Source organism: Nuphar pumila, chromosome 11 (assembly GCF_984573655.1).
Source record: "Nuphar pumila chromosome 11, dmNupPumi1.hap1.1, whole genome shotgun sequence".
Lineage (NCBI taxonomy): Eukaryota > Viridiplantae > Streptophyta > Magnoliopsida > Nymphaeales > Nymphaeaceae > Nuphar > Nuphar pumila.
Genome location: NC_143259.1, coordinates 21,215,921 through 21,233,122, shown reverse-complemented (window position 1 = coordinate 21,233,122; position 17,202 = coordinate 21,215,921). Strand labels below are relative to the sequence as shown.

Genomic DNA, 17,202 nt, shown 5'->3' with positions numbered 1-17,202 from the left:
TTTCTCCTTCCAGATCAGATCTAATGTCTGATCCCAAATTTCTTCTTCATCAGATCTAACGTCCCAGATCTCCCAGATCGGAAAATACATTTTTTCTCGTCAAACCAATATATATATATATATATATATATATTCTCTTCTCTTGCAGTAAAAAAAATGAGGCTTTCATATACAATGGATCAGATCTGAATCTAAATCAGATCTGGCAACATCCTTATTGTCTTTCCAGCAGTGACGTCTCACATTTAAAAAAAACAGAAGAACAGAAACCCTGCGCAGATTCTCTTTATAATCTGTAGCACCTGATCGTATGTAAAAGAAACGGCGATTCAGGATCCAGTCTGTTTTTGAGTATCTGTGAGACGCTCCAGTCTGTTCCAGTATATCTGCTTATTCCCTTTTCTTTTCTTGAGTACCCGTTCCTTCTTTCTTTTGTTAAAATTTGATGCAGCGAGGAGGATAGGCTTCAGCGTTCTTGACGACGACTGATGAAGGCACGACCCTCACGGTCGTGCGATGTGCAGAAAGGTAAGAAGAATGCCCACCGAACAATGATATTTATTTATATTTTCAAGATAGTCTTCAATCAAACAAGGGAACAAACTTTAACAAAGGAATAATCAAAGGGAAAGAATAAAGAAACTAAAAGGGAAAACGGCTGAAAGAAAACAATTCAGGAAAAGAAAGGTTGCTGCAAATCTTCCATCAAGTCTGCCGCAGGCAACCCTAGGAGAGGGTTTTTAAAGACATGTTGGTGGATCCGGGTCTCAGGTCCAGTCTGGGACCCAAGTAGTTTTCATGTTGCAGTTGGGCCTGTGCTCGCCTGGAATAGGTACGCAGGGATACCTCGCCCCTGCGTCTTGGTACCGTGCTCTGGATCGGATCCCGTTGTGCAGGTCCGATCTTCTGCCTTGGTCAGGCGGTATGGATCTGGGTCGATCCGGCTCTGCATCATTCTCCCCTGGTTGGGAAGAAGTCGGCTCTGATGACTTGTTGTCTCCACAGTAAGCATATAGATCAGATACATTGAAGATAGGTGAAATATTCTAATCTTCGGGCAGTTCAAGGAGGTAGGCATTTGGACTCAATCGTCGAAGAATCTTGAAAGGACTATGCTTCTTAGGACTCAATTTACCATAGGAACCTATTGGGAAACGCTCAAGACGCAGGTAAACCCATACTAATTGACCAACTCGGAATTGGACATCTCGGCGACCTTGGTCTACGAAAGCTTTGTAAGCATCGTAACTCTCAACAAGTTTGGTTCGGACCTGGATATTGGTGCTGACGAACTCCAACGACGGGTGGTCGGTGCTCAGGTCGCACCGGTCCCTGCTGAATCTACATGGCAGCTGCTGGAAACTGCCTCGGTCTGGCTTGCCAATGGGTGGGAGCCATCTGTGGGCGGCGTTGTGGCACTGGTATGACAGGGGGTCCTGCTAAAGGGGGAAGGGTTGGTCGGGTCTCGGACTCTAGGTGGGTAGGAAGGGGATAATATGGGTTTGGGTTATGGGTTGGGTTAGGGTAGGGGTGGTGAGTTGGGTACGGTACTGGATTTTGGATCAGGGATGGGTTAATTGATTGGGTCTGGTGTGGGTACAGGGTTTGGTTGGTGTAATACTGGGATGATTCACCCAATTATATCTGGATCGGGTCAAGTCCTAAACTATTCTTCGAACCCAAAATGGGGTAGGTAGGATCATGTATCGAGTTGTGGTGTGAGAAGGCCTGGTTTGAACTCGATCCTTGATCCACAACAAAATGGGTCTGGTTTTGACCTGGCTCAAATTCAAGCTGGAGCTCTGTCCGGGTCCGATATGGGTTTGGGTCGGCATTGGATCCATGTTGGGGATCAAAAGTAGTGGGTTGGGTCTGATTCGGGGCGAACCGCGAACCGAACCCAACTAGGTAGGTCGGGTATGGGGTTTCAAGACTCGGACCTGCTCTCGGGGACCCAAAGGATGGTCCCCGAGGTCCAGGTCTGGGCCCCATTAGTCGCAGCTCTTGGCCGGACCCTGTCGGGTTCGGTTCGATACACAGGGGATCAACCCCCTTTGCTCGTTGGTGGGCTGCGACGGAGCCCCCATGCACGGGTGCTGGGAGGGTCGACAGGCCGACACAGGCGCGCCTGCAGCCAGGCCCTGCATCACGCTCGGGCCCTGCAGGCCATGTCTGGCCTGCAGTCCCTGGGTCGTGGGTCGGTGCCAAGCCTGTGCACCCAGGCCGATGATTGGAGGGTCTCCAATGGTCCCCGAGAGCGGCTGGAGGGCTCCGACCAACCGAGTGGAAGTCGCGCCAGGGTTTAGCATCGACACCCCTTGTTGCAGCGTCTCGCGGCCTGCAGTCATGCGTAGATCCTCCCCAATGCCCTCCGGTTGCACGGTAGGTTGACGATTCAGTTGGGTTGGGTCGATCATTGCAGTCGTGACGAGAGCGACAGCACCGTCGCCCACTCTCGTACCCATTTTTTGGGTTGGCGTCGTGTGCGGCTCCGCTGGCGATTCTAGGGCGACAAGCCGACCTTCAATCCCGTCCAGCCGTTTTGATATTCCTGCCACTTCTTTGTTCATGAGCAACATATTTTCATGCATTTTAGTCATCATTTTCATCATACGCATCATTGGATCTTCATTACCGGTTTCCTCTCGCTCTTTTCCACTTGCAGGATCGTTCCTCACCTCTTGAGCCATGCTGCTGACGAAGGAGGAAGGTTGTGCTCTAATACCACTTTGATGCAACGAGGAGGATAGGCTTTCGTGTTCTTGACGACGACTAATGAAGGCACGACCCTCACGGTCATGCGATGTGCAGAAAGGTAAGAAGAATGCCTACCGAACAATGATATTTATTTATATTTTCAAGATAGTCTTCAATCAAACAAGGGAACAAACTTTAACAAAGGAATAATCAAAGGGAAAGAATAATGAAACTAAAAGGGAAAACGGCTGAAAGAAAACAATTCAGAAAAAGAAAGGTTGTTGCAAATCTTCCAAAGTTTGTTGCACGCAACCCTAGGAGAGGGTTTTTAAAGACATGCTAGTGGATTCGGGTCTCGGGTCCAGTCCGGGTACCCGAGTCATTTTCATGTTGCCACCGGGCCTGTGCTCGCCTGGAATAGGTACACAAGGGTACCTCGCCCATGCGTCTTGGTACCGTGGTCTGGATCGGATCCACTACTTGGGTCTGATCCTCAATCCCGTCGTGCTAGTCCGGTCTCTTGCCTGGGTCAGGCGGTATGGATCTGGGTCGATCCTGCTCTGCATCAAAATTCCTATGGCCGCTATTAATGCTTTGTTTCTCAGTCATCTGGTTATTGAGAAACCCGATTCCTCCAACCTCATCGCCTGAAAGAAAGAAATTATTCCATTTATTTGCAGCCATGATTTAATGGGACACCATGGATCGATTCTTGTGCCTTTGGAATTTGTTTCCCAATCAACTCCAGAACATGGTGGAAGTAGAGAGGACTTGAAGCCTTTGATCAATGTTCCAGATTTCATTTCGTGACGAAAGAGTGATCAATCAAATGTGGCATTCATTACAGCCACACTTTCACGTGAAGTTTTGTTGCATATTCAATCAGGAGTCCCTGCAAAGGAGTTGTGGGACATTCTGCATCAATGGTACGAGAAAATTTCTACTCCGAAGTGTTAAAATGTACCTAATATATATATATATATATATATGTATATATAAATATATATATTACATCAATACCCGATAGGGGTATTTTTGTAATTTTACATAGTTGTTTTAGAAAACAACTATTTTGTTTAAATGTAAATTTCTTTATTTATTTTTTAGTTTTTATTTTTGTATTTTTTAGAACCTAAAAGGGGCTCTAACCATAGAGTCGTTGGAGCCCCCAACGGTCACAAATGTGACCGTTGGGGGCTCCCAACGACTCCATGGGAGCCCCCTTTTGGCTCTTCTTTTGAGGCCTTTTGGCCCTCCTCTTTTCTCCTCTCCCTCTTGTATAAATAGGGGTGAACCCCTTGTGTATTTTCATTCTTGAGAGTTTTCTCTCTTCTCAATAAGAGGCTTTTTATATAGTTGCCTTCTTAAAGGCTTGTGCTTGTATTGTCCCTTTGTGGACTTGTGATATTGTCTCTTTTATTCATTGTTGTAAGTGCTTGCATGCACTCTTTATATTTCCGCAATATCTCATTACACGAAGATCTATCAGTTAAAAGTTGAGTTTGTTTATTTAAAGTGAGGTGATTCCCTTGTTGTGGAATATCTCAACAGGGTTTAGACTCTTGTCCATCAACTTGCTATCATTGGATCTCCACTGTCCGATGAGGATATTTGTAGAAAAGCAATTAGAGGGCTTGGATCAGAATATAACATGTTAATTATTGTTTATACCAACATTGTACCACGTCCACCCTGTGATAAGCTTAGGACTATGGTGCTGGAGCATGAAGCTATCTTCGGTATATCCTTTGGTCTCAAGAAGGATAAGGTGAATCATGATGTCATGGTTGCTGCCTAAGGTTTTACCTCATCACGAAGAAGAGGACGAGGTTGTGGGCACAACTTTGGTGGGCGCGGGACAGGTATATTACCCACACCTTCTAATCAAGGAAATATCATATGTTAGATATGTGGGAAGGGCACACGTGCTCTAACTGTTAATGGAGATATGTTCTATGATATTGGCCACTCACCGTACCGATACCTCCTTGATTTCGTGCTCTAGCTATTGCTGCCCCACCGTTGGTTGGTTCTACTTCGCATGTTCCAACCAATTTTGTTCAGGCTCCTACCAACAATTATTTTCCTTCCGTTGCTGGTTCACATGACTTGGAGAATCTTAGTTCAAGGTTTGGACAACTCAATTTACAACAGGACCATAATTCCACTGAAAACACATGAGCTGGCAACATGCATTATTTTCCTACAACAGGAATGTCTTATATGTCAGGGCATCATCCGACTTCTTCCTCTCAAGGCTGGTTCGTGGACTCCAGGGCAGCACACCATGTTATAAGTGTAAGATTGTGCCCACCGTCGCTGGGTTGGTGCAAAGAAGGGAGAAGACGCCTGTGAGAGAGAAGGAGGCTGCGGCAATGAGTGGTACGATCCTCAAAAAAAGGATCGTGCCCTATATGTTATACTTATATTAAAATTAGATTGGGTCTGGATATTACATCATATTACATTAGATCCAGACCCAATACAAACAATAGAATAAATGCATGGATTTTGGGTCCAGATCCAAACCCATAATAGGTACAATGATACAACGATCCAGTCAGTCTTAATATCCTCCCTCAAGTTGTGCATGGGCATGCACCATGGACAACTTGCTCTTTAAGAACCAAAATTGTATGTTGGTAAGACCTTTAGTGAATAAATCCGCCACCTGATCAGTCGTCCGAATATAAGCATGTTCAACTTCCATGTCTTCTACTTTTTGCCGAATAAAATGTTGATCAATCTCTATATACTTTGTACGGCTGTGATGAATAGGATTGAAGGAAATTTGGATGGCACTCTGATTAAACACAAAAGAGTAGTGGGTAGAATGGTTTCTCCTAATTCTACCAAAAGATGTCTCAGTCATGTAACCTCTGTTGTAGTTGCTGTCATAGACCTATACTCAGCCTCTGTACTGGATCGTGCAACTACACGTTGTTTCTTGCTATTCCATGCTATTAAGTTTTCATCAATAAAAACACAATAGCCCAATCAGCATCTACATACACAATTAGTCTATGTTGCTCTCCTTTGGTCTTAAATTGATGATAAACTAAGTCATCCCCAAGTGTTCCCTTTAAGTACCGAAGAATTCTCTTGATAGCATTCATATGTTCTGTGTGTGGATCATGCATGAATTGCGAAACTTGATTCACTGCATACACAATATCAGGTCTAGTGAAAGTGAGATATTGAAGCATACCCACGAGGCTACGATATTGTCTGGGATCTTCATATGCCTCCCCATCTAGAGCACTGAGTTTATGATTCAATACACTAGGAGTGGACAGAGGTTTACAATCCTTCATACCTGCCTTATCCAGTAAATCCAAAGTATATTTGTGTTGAGTTAGCGAAAGATATCTATCCCGTCGGTCTACTTCAACCCCCAAGAAATAACGCAGAACCCCCAAATCTTTCATCTTAAACTTTCAACTCAAGAGAGTCTTTGTAACTTCTATATGTTCATCAGAATTCCCAGTGATAATAATATCATCTACATATATGAGAAGTAAAGTACTGACCTGACGATCTCGAAAAATGAATAAGGAATGATCGAGATAAGATCGAATGAATCCATGTCGTTGAACTTCGACAGAGAAGCTATCGAACCAAGAACGAGAGTCCTGCTTTAGCCCATAGATGGCTCTTCGTAATTTACAAACATGAGTGTTGGGACTGCATTCTGCAAAACCAGGGGGCTGCTCCATATACACTTCTTCTTTCAGACTGTCATGCAAAAATGCATTTTTGACATCGAGCTGACTGAGAGTCCAACCATACTGAACCGACAAAGATAAAATTAATCGAATTGTTCCCATCTTGACCACTGGGCTAAAGGTCTCATCATAGTCTTGCCCATATTCTTGAGTAAAGCCTTTGGCTACAAGCCTCGCCTTGTAGCGTTCAATGGATCCATCAGGTTTGTACTTGATCTTGTAGACCCATTTAGAACCTACAACATTTTTGTTTGAGGGTCTAAGGACAATCTCCCAAGTTCCACATTCATGCAAGGCTTCTATCTCCTCATTCATGGCTTCAATCCACTTGGTTGACATGTATGCATTCGATAAGCTGACAGGTTCATCTTGCTTTTCAATCTGAGAAACAAATAATTGCAGATCTGTAGAGAAGTTGTTATAACTGACCCATCTCTTAATAGGATGGTGAATTCTTCCAATTCGTTTGGGTTGCACATCAATTGGCTGATTATTATTCTTGTTTCGTCGTACATAGAAGATTCCTTGAAATTTTGCAGCATCTGAAGTAGATATGCTAGGAACCTGCGCATTTCTCAATTCTTCCATCTGAGGTTCAATACTGGTCTCACTCGGTTCAACAGGTGGCGTGATCTGAGGTTCAATACCGGTCTCACTCGGTTCAACAGGTGGCGTGTGACATGAGGAAACATCATATGTCTCTACCTGGTTAAGCAACTCAGTGGCAAGCCACGGCTGGTACCACTCAACGGCCTCGTTGTGTCCATCTACACTTCCTGAGTGCTGAACAATGGTTTCATCAAATACAACATTTTGTGAGACTCTGATGCGATGAATGATGGGGTCATAGCATTGATACCCTTTGTATTGGTCAGCATATCCCACAAACTTGCACACACATGCCTTATCCGGAAACTTATTTCATTGAGAGCTATCAATATGAACGTAACATATACAGCCAAACACTCGCAACTCATTATAATAGGGTTGAATCCCGAAAAGAGCAAAATAAGGGGATTGGTTCTTTAGCAATGTCATGGGTAGACGATTTATGATATACACAGTTGAGTGGAAGGACTCAGTCCACAAACTCACGGGAATGTGAGTGTCATGCAACATACTCAAGGCACTTTCTACAATGTGCCGATGTTTTCTTTCCGCCACACCATTTTGTTGTGGTGTATGTGGGCAAGATATACGACGACTTATTCCATTATCTTGAAGAAATTCAGTAAATATGGTATTGATTATAAGAAAACATTTGCGCCCATAGCAAGAATGACTAGTGTTAGAAACTTAATAGCCATAGCATCAACTAAAAAATGACCTATATATTAATTAGATGTGAAAAAATGCTTTCCTTAATGGAAAACTAAATGAAGAAGTATATATGGATCCTCCGCCGGGATTTAACATTGGTCAAGGTCAAACTCTTAAACTTTTAAAAGCATTATATGGTCTTAAGCAAGCTCCCAAGGCTTGGTATGATAGATTTAGTGATGTCATGATTAAATTTAGTTTTCGATCATGTTATATTGACACTGCTCTTTTTGTGAAAAATGCAGGCTCTAGTATTATTGTTCTTTTACTTTATGTCGATGATATGATTATTACAGGCAATGATCAAGTTGGTATTTGTAATGTTAAAAATATGTTAATTTAGAATCGAGCCGAGACATTTTCCCTGTAGTTCAAGTATCAGAACTTCTCTTGTAATAGTTGTAGTTTGGTAATGAGGTCTTCAAGAATTAGACGTGAAAAATGCATCATAAATGGAGATTTATATGAACTCTACATGTAAGTATCTCAAGGGATGACTGATCCATGGGCAGTGTGTGCTAATTTTATAGAGCATCTTATGGTCTCAAGCAAGTAGGGATGTCAATGAATCAGATGTTAGACAATATCCGACAGACATCGATTCCATTTAGTTGCATTTGGTAATCCAAAACCATATCCAATTATAATTGGATTCACTTTTTGCTACCAAATCCGACAAATATTTAAATTTGATGGATATCCGAATCCGTTTACATGTAAAAAAGCAGATCTGGTATGAACTTTAAACCATCTGAATGTGAATTCGAATACGAATCGCATTTGATAAGCCAAAACCATATCCAGTTATAATTGGATGCTGATACGGTTTTCATTTTTTGCTACTGAATCTGACAAATATCTGAATTTGATGGACATTTGAAACCATTTTCATGTAAAAAAGCATATCCGGTATGAACCTTAAACCATCCGAATGTGAATTTGAATTTGAATCCATTTAGCCAATAGCCGATTAGTCGAATATAGTATTGGCCACAACCAATCTGAATCTGAATCGTTTACATCCCTACAAGAAAGTCCCTTGACATTGGTTTGAAAAAATCAGCTCAATGGATTTTTTGACAAAGCTATCATGATCCAACACTACTTGTATCTGGTTCCTTCATGAGAATATTGTATATTTATGCTCTATCTAGATGTCATCATTGTTACAGGTGATGATAAACAAACACTAGAAACTATGAAGACTTGGAAAGTTGTTTGAAATTAAAGTTTTGATTATTTTCTTTTACATTTTTGGATTTTGAAATTGCTTATTTCAGTAGAGGTTATTTGTTGTCTCAACATAAATGTTTAATAGATTTGGTTGCTCATGCTCGCCTAGTTGATGATGTTACATGAGTGGATGTACCATTTGGTATGCCATGTGCTCTTCTTGGACCTCTACTCTTGAGCTTAAGGCCTATTTGTTAGGTTCTACTCAAAATCGAGATACTGCTTTAGGAATTTATTTCTTGGGAATTCCTTGATCAAGGCAGATTAAGAAGCAACGATAAAGTATCCTTGTATGCTAATAAAGTGGAACACTGAGCTACAGTTAGAAGCACAAAAGTCACTTTCATATAATTTAGGGTGGGGAATCCACAATAATCACGTTCGTACTTTATACCAATTTAATGTGTGGAAAGAGGTCATTTTGTTAATAAGTAAGAAAGCAGAGTACGATAGTCTAGACTGGGTAGATTATAGTGCATAAATGCAGGAAACATCCAGAAGAAAAGAAAACAAGAGAACGGGGAAAAATAACAAGAAATTTTGTCTGAGCAAGCATTACTTCTGCTACATACAACTATTGCCGAATCATCTCAGTGAATGAGGAAACACACGGTATAATGCAGATAAACTATACTGAAAAGAAAGCTTGGAGAATTGGGAAATCACCACTTCAGATTTTTGCTGTTGCCTTGCCTCTAGAAGTTTCCGTTCCATTTCCTGACAGGAGAAAAGGGCATGATGAACTTAAAGTCCGACAAAGACAAGCAACCCTCATTACGTTGATATCATCATTATGTGATCATTTACCCGCACTATATTTTTCTTTGCTTCGAAGACTGCATCTTCGGAGCAACCCAGCACCTGTGTTGCTGGTTCAACCAATATGCAAATCCTATCCAAATAAACCTGAACCGGCTCTTGACCAAGCCTGCTCCAAGGCACCTGGATCACAAATTTCACCAGAAATACATAATACCAACATAAAAAAATAACCAAGATAGCAAAAAATTTCCGCTACCAGCATCCGCGAAACACAACCAACTGGATTTTGACACTTTGGAACCTTAGGATTAGCCATTCATGATTAAGCAAGCAATAAAACTTATCAATGCATTGAATCAAATCATTCAAGCAAACCGGCAGAAACAAGTAGAAGTAACACACCTTGAGCTTAACCGAACCAAGGAAACCCGCCTTCACCCTCACAGGCAGCTTGAGGGCATTCAACGCCTCCGGCTTCAGTTGCATATTTGTTAGTTCCACGTCTCCTGCACTCCACAGACAACCGAGCGCCTCATTTATTCAATCACCTCACAAACCCAACAAAACGGTATCTTACCCTAATGTGATCGACTATTCCAAATAATCAAGCACCGCAAAATTACACAGATTCTCTCACAATAAGTAACCAATAACACATCGAATTCATCAAACTATACTGCCCTCGATTCTACCAGACGGTACAAGAAAACACACTGACCGCCCTAAATGTCGATCACAGGAACCGTAACTGAAACCCGACTGCGAATCATCGTCGACGATTCGCAAGAGCGAAAATAAGGGCAAGAGATGGAAAGCGTACCTCGCCATACACTGATCTTCAACGCCTCGGCGGAGAGCCCTCGGACGTAATTCCCGAGGTACTTCTGAAGCAGATACACTACTTGATCCTCCAACATCTTGCCGCTTCCCTTCTTCCCTCGATCCCGGAGGGACCGAATTCTAGGGTTTTCTCCGAAGCTTTCACAGAAAGATCAAAGAAGATCTAGAGGGAAATTCGACGGAAGAAGAAACGGAGAGATCGACGGCGAATAGAAAGCCGATCTGCATCGTCTTCCTCGTAAGAGAGAGAGAGAGAGAGAGAGAGAGAGAGAGAACTTCACGAAGAGGCTTTCCCTTGTAAGCGCGCCACGTTAAAACGACGCGAGTTTCCAGTGTTCCGTCGCTGGAGAATAGCTAGGAATGTTCGCGTAAGGTGTGTTCTTTTTAATATTCGTTATGGCCGTCATCTGGACGTTGACGCTCACGATTTGACGGCGAAGGTCGCTTGGCGGTTTTTCAAAGGTTTTCTTAACGCCTTTGGGGACTGGTTTCGGAAACGTCAGTGAGACGAGATTGTGCCGTGGGCTTAGTGATCGTATAACAGTGTGGGCCTCACGGGGTCTATCTTTTTCCAACTACCGTTCCGAAAGTAACCGCTAGAAGTAGCCGGTGATAAAGTTTGATTTTATAGAATAAAAATTTATTTTATGCAGGGATGTAATCGGGTCGGATTTAGGTATTACCGAGTTTGACTTAATGAAATCTAGCAATCCGATTTGCATTTAGACTCAGAGTTAGATGAGGAATTGAGGATCTGCCAAAGCTGAATCTGGATCCAACTTGGTTAGAATCCCACATTTATGTGTATTCGTATTTATTTTTATTTCTATTCATTTTTTTCTCAAATTCATACTCGGATTTGAATGCAAAACTTTATACTAAATTCAGATCCAATTGTTAATTGGATCTCATTTTAGCTACTGAATCGACTAAACAGATTCAGATCTGTTTGGATATCAGACCTGATTTTTTTTAATGGCCGGGATCCCTCGCAGAGAACCGGATCACTTCATGGGTCTGCCTCCTTATGAGGTAAGCCTTGGGTGGGGTCGCTGACATCCAAGTTCTTAAGGAGCCCACCAGTTAAAGGCACCCGCACAGCCGGTGAGAGTCAAACCCTGGATGAACGGCTCATGAAGTCTCTGTTTGATAGTTTTCAGAAAACCTATGGCTTATATATAAAAAAATAAATTTAAATAGCTGGGTTGTCGTAGGGTCCTGCAGGGTTTTTTCATTGCCATTCCTCATTATAAAAGTAAATAAATGAGGCTTATTTTTCTAAATATGGGCAATAGTCTGCACCTAAATGAACTCTTATTTAATATATGTAATCCTACATCGGGATAAGCTGGGTAATCAAGTCAAATAATTCGTTTCTTTTTTTTGTTTTGTCAAATACGATACTTAATGGAATTATAATTTGCTTTTGCCTCCAAGATTGTTGCATTTAGAATATTGCTTACACCCTCAAACGTTGCATGTCCATACCTCTGTCCAACACATAACTCACACAACCCTTCTTAAATCCAAAGTCTCTCTCTCTCTCTCTCTCTCTCTCTCTCTCTCTCTCTCTCTCTCATAAGTTGCAAGCTTTTTTTATAGTGCAAGATTGGTTGATTCAGTCTTCAGTTTGTAGAACTCTCTCACTAGTTTTAACCTTTTTTATAGTGCAAGTTTGGTTGAATCAGTCTTCAGTTTGTAGAACTATCTCTCATTAGTTTTAACCTTTTTTATAGTGCAAGATTGGTTGAATCAGTCTTCAGTTTGTAGAACTCTCTCTCGTTAGTTTTAACCTTTTTTATAGTCCAAGATTGGTTGAATCAGTCTTCAGTTTGTAGAACTTGCTCTAAAGTTGCTTATTGATGGAAGGGAAAATATTGGTTATCTTCGAGTGTGACATACTATACAGTAGAAAATGCTTGTTCTTTCAGTCTCTCTCTCTCTCTCTCTCTCTCTCTCTCTCTCTCTCTCTCTCTCTGACCTGAATGGGTTAATGGAATTGTTGGGTATAAATGGGTCCCCACCTAAATTAGTTTGATGTCAGGTCTGGTTATCAAAATTTGTAGAGTTGCAAATTCTCATGAATTACTGAGTTTGGGTATACAAATTCTCAAAATTTGTATAGTTTATTTAGCAAAACGAGCTCCATTTCAAGTTCAAGCTCAGTTTGTTTAGGAAAAAATGAGATTGAACCAGACTCGGGGTAGGTGGGAAACTATCCGATCCGTTTCTCACGCTTGTATGGCTGGTTGCCACATCCAACTATAAGACATCTGTAATTTTGTACTAGTGTTGGACTGTTTGGTAGGGATCCTGTAGAACCAGATGCACAAGGCCCAATATCTTTATCTGGTCTGAGCTGTGATTTTTTCGATACCCCTTTTTTAAAGGGTAACCCAACTTATAGAGCACTATAAGTTGACCCGTAGGTATCTGATCTGACTTGGTGTTGGGGATCATCGTAGGCTCTCGGGTTGGACTTGAATAAGTTTATACAAGTCAGATATCCGATCCATTTATGGCATTGTCAGGAAGCATCCGAAAGAAATTTCTTTTTTTTCTCTTTTAATGAGGAGAAACCACCATTAAGTCCCATTGATTGTGGCAATGTTTCAGTATCTGCATATAAAACCCAGATTGGATCAAGTCAGAGTGTGCTACGATGGTATTCCTGTTAGGAAAACCGCGAGCAAAAAACAACCAAAAGAAAACAAAGAACAAGAACGATCAAACAAAACACAAGAAGAACACACAGATATACGTGGAAAAACCTCTCCTCAAATCCGAGAGAGAGTAAAAAACCACGGTCGTCCAGAGAGAAATCTTATTACCCTTTTCGACAATTAAAAAATGGAGAAAGAAAAGAGCGAATATATACAAGGCAAGGGCGACAACCCTAACCTTAACCAAATCGGGTCTGGTCCATTAGAAACCGGGTCTCAAACATAAGCCCAACAAAAAATCTTCGGGGGGGGGGGGGGGGCGCTGCCACCTTATAACCCTCTGACAGGGGTGCCTCCCTAACCCCCGCCTGTTAACCGCGCAACGGAACCCGCACCGAGGGGAGCCAACGACATTCATGGCATCTTTGACAGTTTGACGTGATCCTCTCTCTATAAAATCTACAATTACTTCTCTATTGGCTTGATCTTGTAGCCAAGGACGTGCACCATAGGTATCAAACTCGCAATGTCCTTCAACTGGAAGCTTTCCCACCTAGCCAGGTGTGTGAGGCCCTTGTCAATCTCAAAAATAAAGTTTTGTTTAAAGGAAACATTGGGTCGTTTTCCAATTTTTGCTTGGCATAATATCCTATTCCATGGATCCAAATGGGCCATTGGCCAGATCTCATTAAAGCTTAAAAACTTCCTACAAGCCAAGGTTTAAAAACTCAAGGAGTCAGCCCAGTGACTTGGTTCCACTCGATCACTTAATGGGGCAAACAAGTGAATGACCTAAAACTCAACATCACAGTCGAGTCAAGGGCTGACTCGACGGAGTTGAGTTTGAGCATGACTCGGCTCACACTCATGATTGCACTGAGTCACACATATATATTGTATATAATTATATATATATTATATAAAATATAATATAAATATTATATATATTATACGTAAAAGATGGTTATACATATATTAATAAACAAAAAAAAGATTGTATTGTACAATAAATATGAAGTGTTTTCCCAAATACCCTAAAAATTTTTAAATGTGTTTACTATCCAAAACTGCAAATAAGCAACTTTTTAGAACCATTTTACCCTTTGCACAAGTGAACGTCATGAAGTTTGTGTGATATTACCTCATAATTTTCTGTTTCATTTAATTCAAAATCTTTGAAAATTTGTGGGGATTACATTACCCTAAAATACTAACTGTATGTTTCTTTTCTTCATTGGTATTACCATCTTTGTAATACACACAACTAAAACACAGGACATGACATTTCAATGTAGCATACAACACACAATAAGAAAAATATGTATTTAAGCATGAAATGGTTCTCTCTAGGATTAACTGAAATCAAATAATGCCTTATTGCGTAAAGGTTATTCAAAATTAACTAAGAGCGATACTAAACATGCATACACAATTGTTCAGACTTGCATCCATCAAAACCCAGCCTTTACAATTCATACATGAACTCAAAACACCAAGAAAATTTATTTAGGGAACTCAGGAGTCGACTCTTGAAGTTTAGAGGTCAACTCTTGCACTGCATGGGTCAACTGCTTACTCACAAGGGTCAACTCTTGCACTACAGGGTTTGACTCCTTAGTTGTAGGGGTCAACTCCTAGGAGATCAAGGGTCGACCCTTACACTGCAAGGTCGACTCTTTGAATACAAGGGTCGACCCTCGACTGGCTTTCACACCCTGTGATAAGCAGGGTTTCAACTCCTACTTAGCATGGTTCAAGTTTTGTGCTTTAAAACAGGCCACTCGAAAGGACTCAACAACAAGGGTCGACAAAGGCAAAAACTCACTTAAATGTAAATCACACATATTTTTTGGCAATCCTCAAGAAGCGTGTAAAAATTTATGTTATTTACATGGTCTTCTCTGATAAATGTAAACTCACAAATACATTAGTAAAATCACATATTTTGCTCTAAAGTTGCGAGAAATCATGTGAAACTCTTTTCTTCTTTCTCGTTTCTCCTTTCTTTAACCATCACTTAAATGTATGATCATACCAATTTTTTTGCGGTCTTCATGAACCACGAAAAAACAAATTTTATCAACCTCTTTATGATCGTAACTTCATAAATACCTTAATAAAATTACATATTTTATACAAAACTATTAAAGACCATGCAAACCTTCTTTCTCCTTTTTGTAACTTCACTTAAATGTATATTTGCCTCTTATTTTTTGCGGTTCTTATGAAGCACACAAATATTACTTATGTGAAGCTCTTTTAATCATAACTTTGTAAATAACGAAGTAAAATTACATATTTTATAAGAAAATTGCATATCTAATTGTGTGAAGAGACACAAATATATTTTATAAGAGGATCATATACATATATTCATTCATTTTATTAATTAAAAAATGAATATGCTCATACATATATAATCATTCCAATCATTCAAAAATTGACTTGCTCATACATATATTTATTTCATTCATTCAAAAAATGAACTTAGTACAAACATTCGCAGTATATAGATCAACATCAGAGGATTTGATTTTGGGCTTCTTAATGCAATTGAAATATGTGTATCCTGAATTTTGAAGTGCTCTACTTGGGTTCAATGGACTACAACACACACGGTCATTAATTGATGAAATAGGGAAAGGCTCAATATCAAGGGGTTAAATCTTTGGCTCTTTAATGCTATTCGAGTAGTTGTTTTTGTTTGCATACCTTTTCTTCTCTCGAGCAAATGATTAAGGCAAAACCGCCTCCTCTACAATCTAATTCTTGATCCTATAAATCCTTCAATAGCTCTAAGAGCTCATTTTCAATCATGCATAGCTCCACGTCACATTTTATAAATCTTTAGTCTAGAGGTCCTTCATACACGAATCAACTTTAAATTTAAATGAACATCGCTTGCTTATCATCACATAGTTGCCCAACTGAGATGAGATTCTTTGTGGGGAGAAGTTTTGGCATCACCTTAAGGGCAAACAACTCTTGTAAGCATTGCTGTACCAATCTCCTTCTTTCAATACAAAGAGTTTTTCCCCTTTTCACTCTCTCTCTCCCTATGTGCTTTGTGGAGTCTTAAGTGTCCTAGCATAGACCACGAGAGTTAGGATGACTCGAGCAAGTGTGGAGGCTTTGCACAAGTGCCGCATGGGTGTTTAGACAAGGATAACCCCATGACAAGTAGATGGATTCGGAAAGGGTGAAAGGGATTCTTTGACTATCCAAACTTTCTGTCTCTTTTTGTTCCTACAAAGATGTGACCATCACAACTCGAAGACGGAATCATATGTATGCATGTATGGGGAAGCAAAGTATACTCATCGAGATAGGCAGGATGAGAGGGGGCGGGGTAGAAATAACACCCACGATTGCCCATTCCTTGGATGGAACGGAACCCATCGAATATGGGAAAGAATCCAACTAGAAATAGGTTTCTGACAACTAGTGAGTGTGGTGCCTAGCTTACAAAAAGCCTATCTATTTAGCTTACTTCACTCATAGGCAACACTTGTAGGCCTAATCTTGATCTTTCTTCCTCGCTACAGGGCATGCGAGCCCTATATATAATTGGTGAGCCCTATTCTCATTCCCTTATTTGACTAAGCAATCTTACTAGGCCGACTGACCTTACTAAGTATTGCTCAGAACAGACTAAGTCTTCGGGTAAGCTAAGTAAGTTAAGCAAAGCAACTTCGCTTAGAGCTTAGTATTGGTTATAGCCATAAGTGATGCTTAGATACATATAGATAGCTTGATTGAATTAAAGAGCTATGCTTCGCATTCCACATTTGCTTTGATAGGCTACCTTGGGGTACACATAGGTAATTGTCATTGTGCCTGCTAAAGTATACTACGGTGTTCATTATGCAAATTGTATATTTAATTTAGTACCTAAAGACTAGATAAACAAACTCAAGCCTACGATCCATAACCGAGAGATTTTCAATGCAAGGGCAAACCAG

General features: G+C 40.7%; 1 protein-coding gene across 3 annotated transcripts in view; it reads right to left on the bottom strand.

Annotated features, from left to right (window-relative positions):
* LOC149822172 (pleckstrin homology (PH) domain-containing protein) overlaps window positions 1-10,927 on the bottom strand; it is a 348,671-nt gene extending 337,744 nt beyond the window's left edge. For all 3 annotated transcript variants that reach the window (XM_089980112.1, XM_089980113.1, XM_089980114.1), the window contains exons 1-4: window positions 10,558-10,927; window positions 10,140-10,243; window positions 9,783-9,917; window positions 9,642-9,692 (exon numbers count right to left, since the gene is read on the bottom strand). In XM_089980112.1, coding sequence (XP_089836238.1) covers window positions 9,642-9,692; window positions 9,783-9,917; window positions 10,140-10,243; window positions 10,558-10,654 — 387 coding nt within the window. In that variant the 5' untranslated portion in view covers window positions 10,655-10,927. The remainder of the gene's footprint in view (window positions 1-9,641; window positions 9,693-9,782; window positions 9,918-10,139; window positions 10,244-10,557) is intronic.
* Between the last annotated feature and the right edge of the window lie 6,275 nt (window positions 10,928-17,202).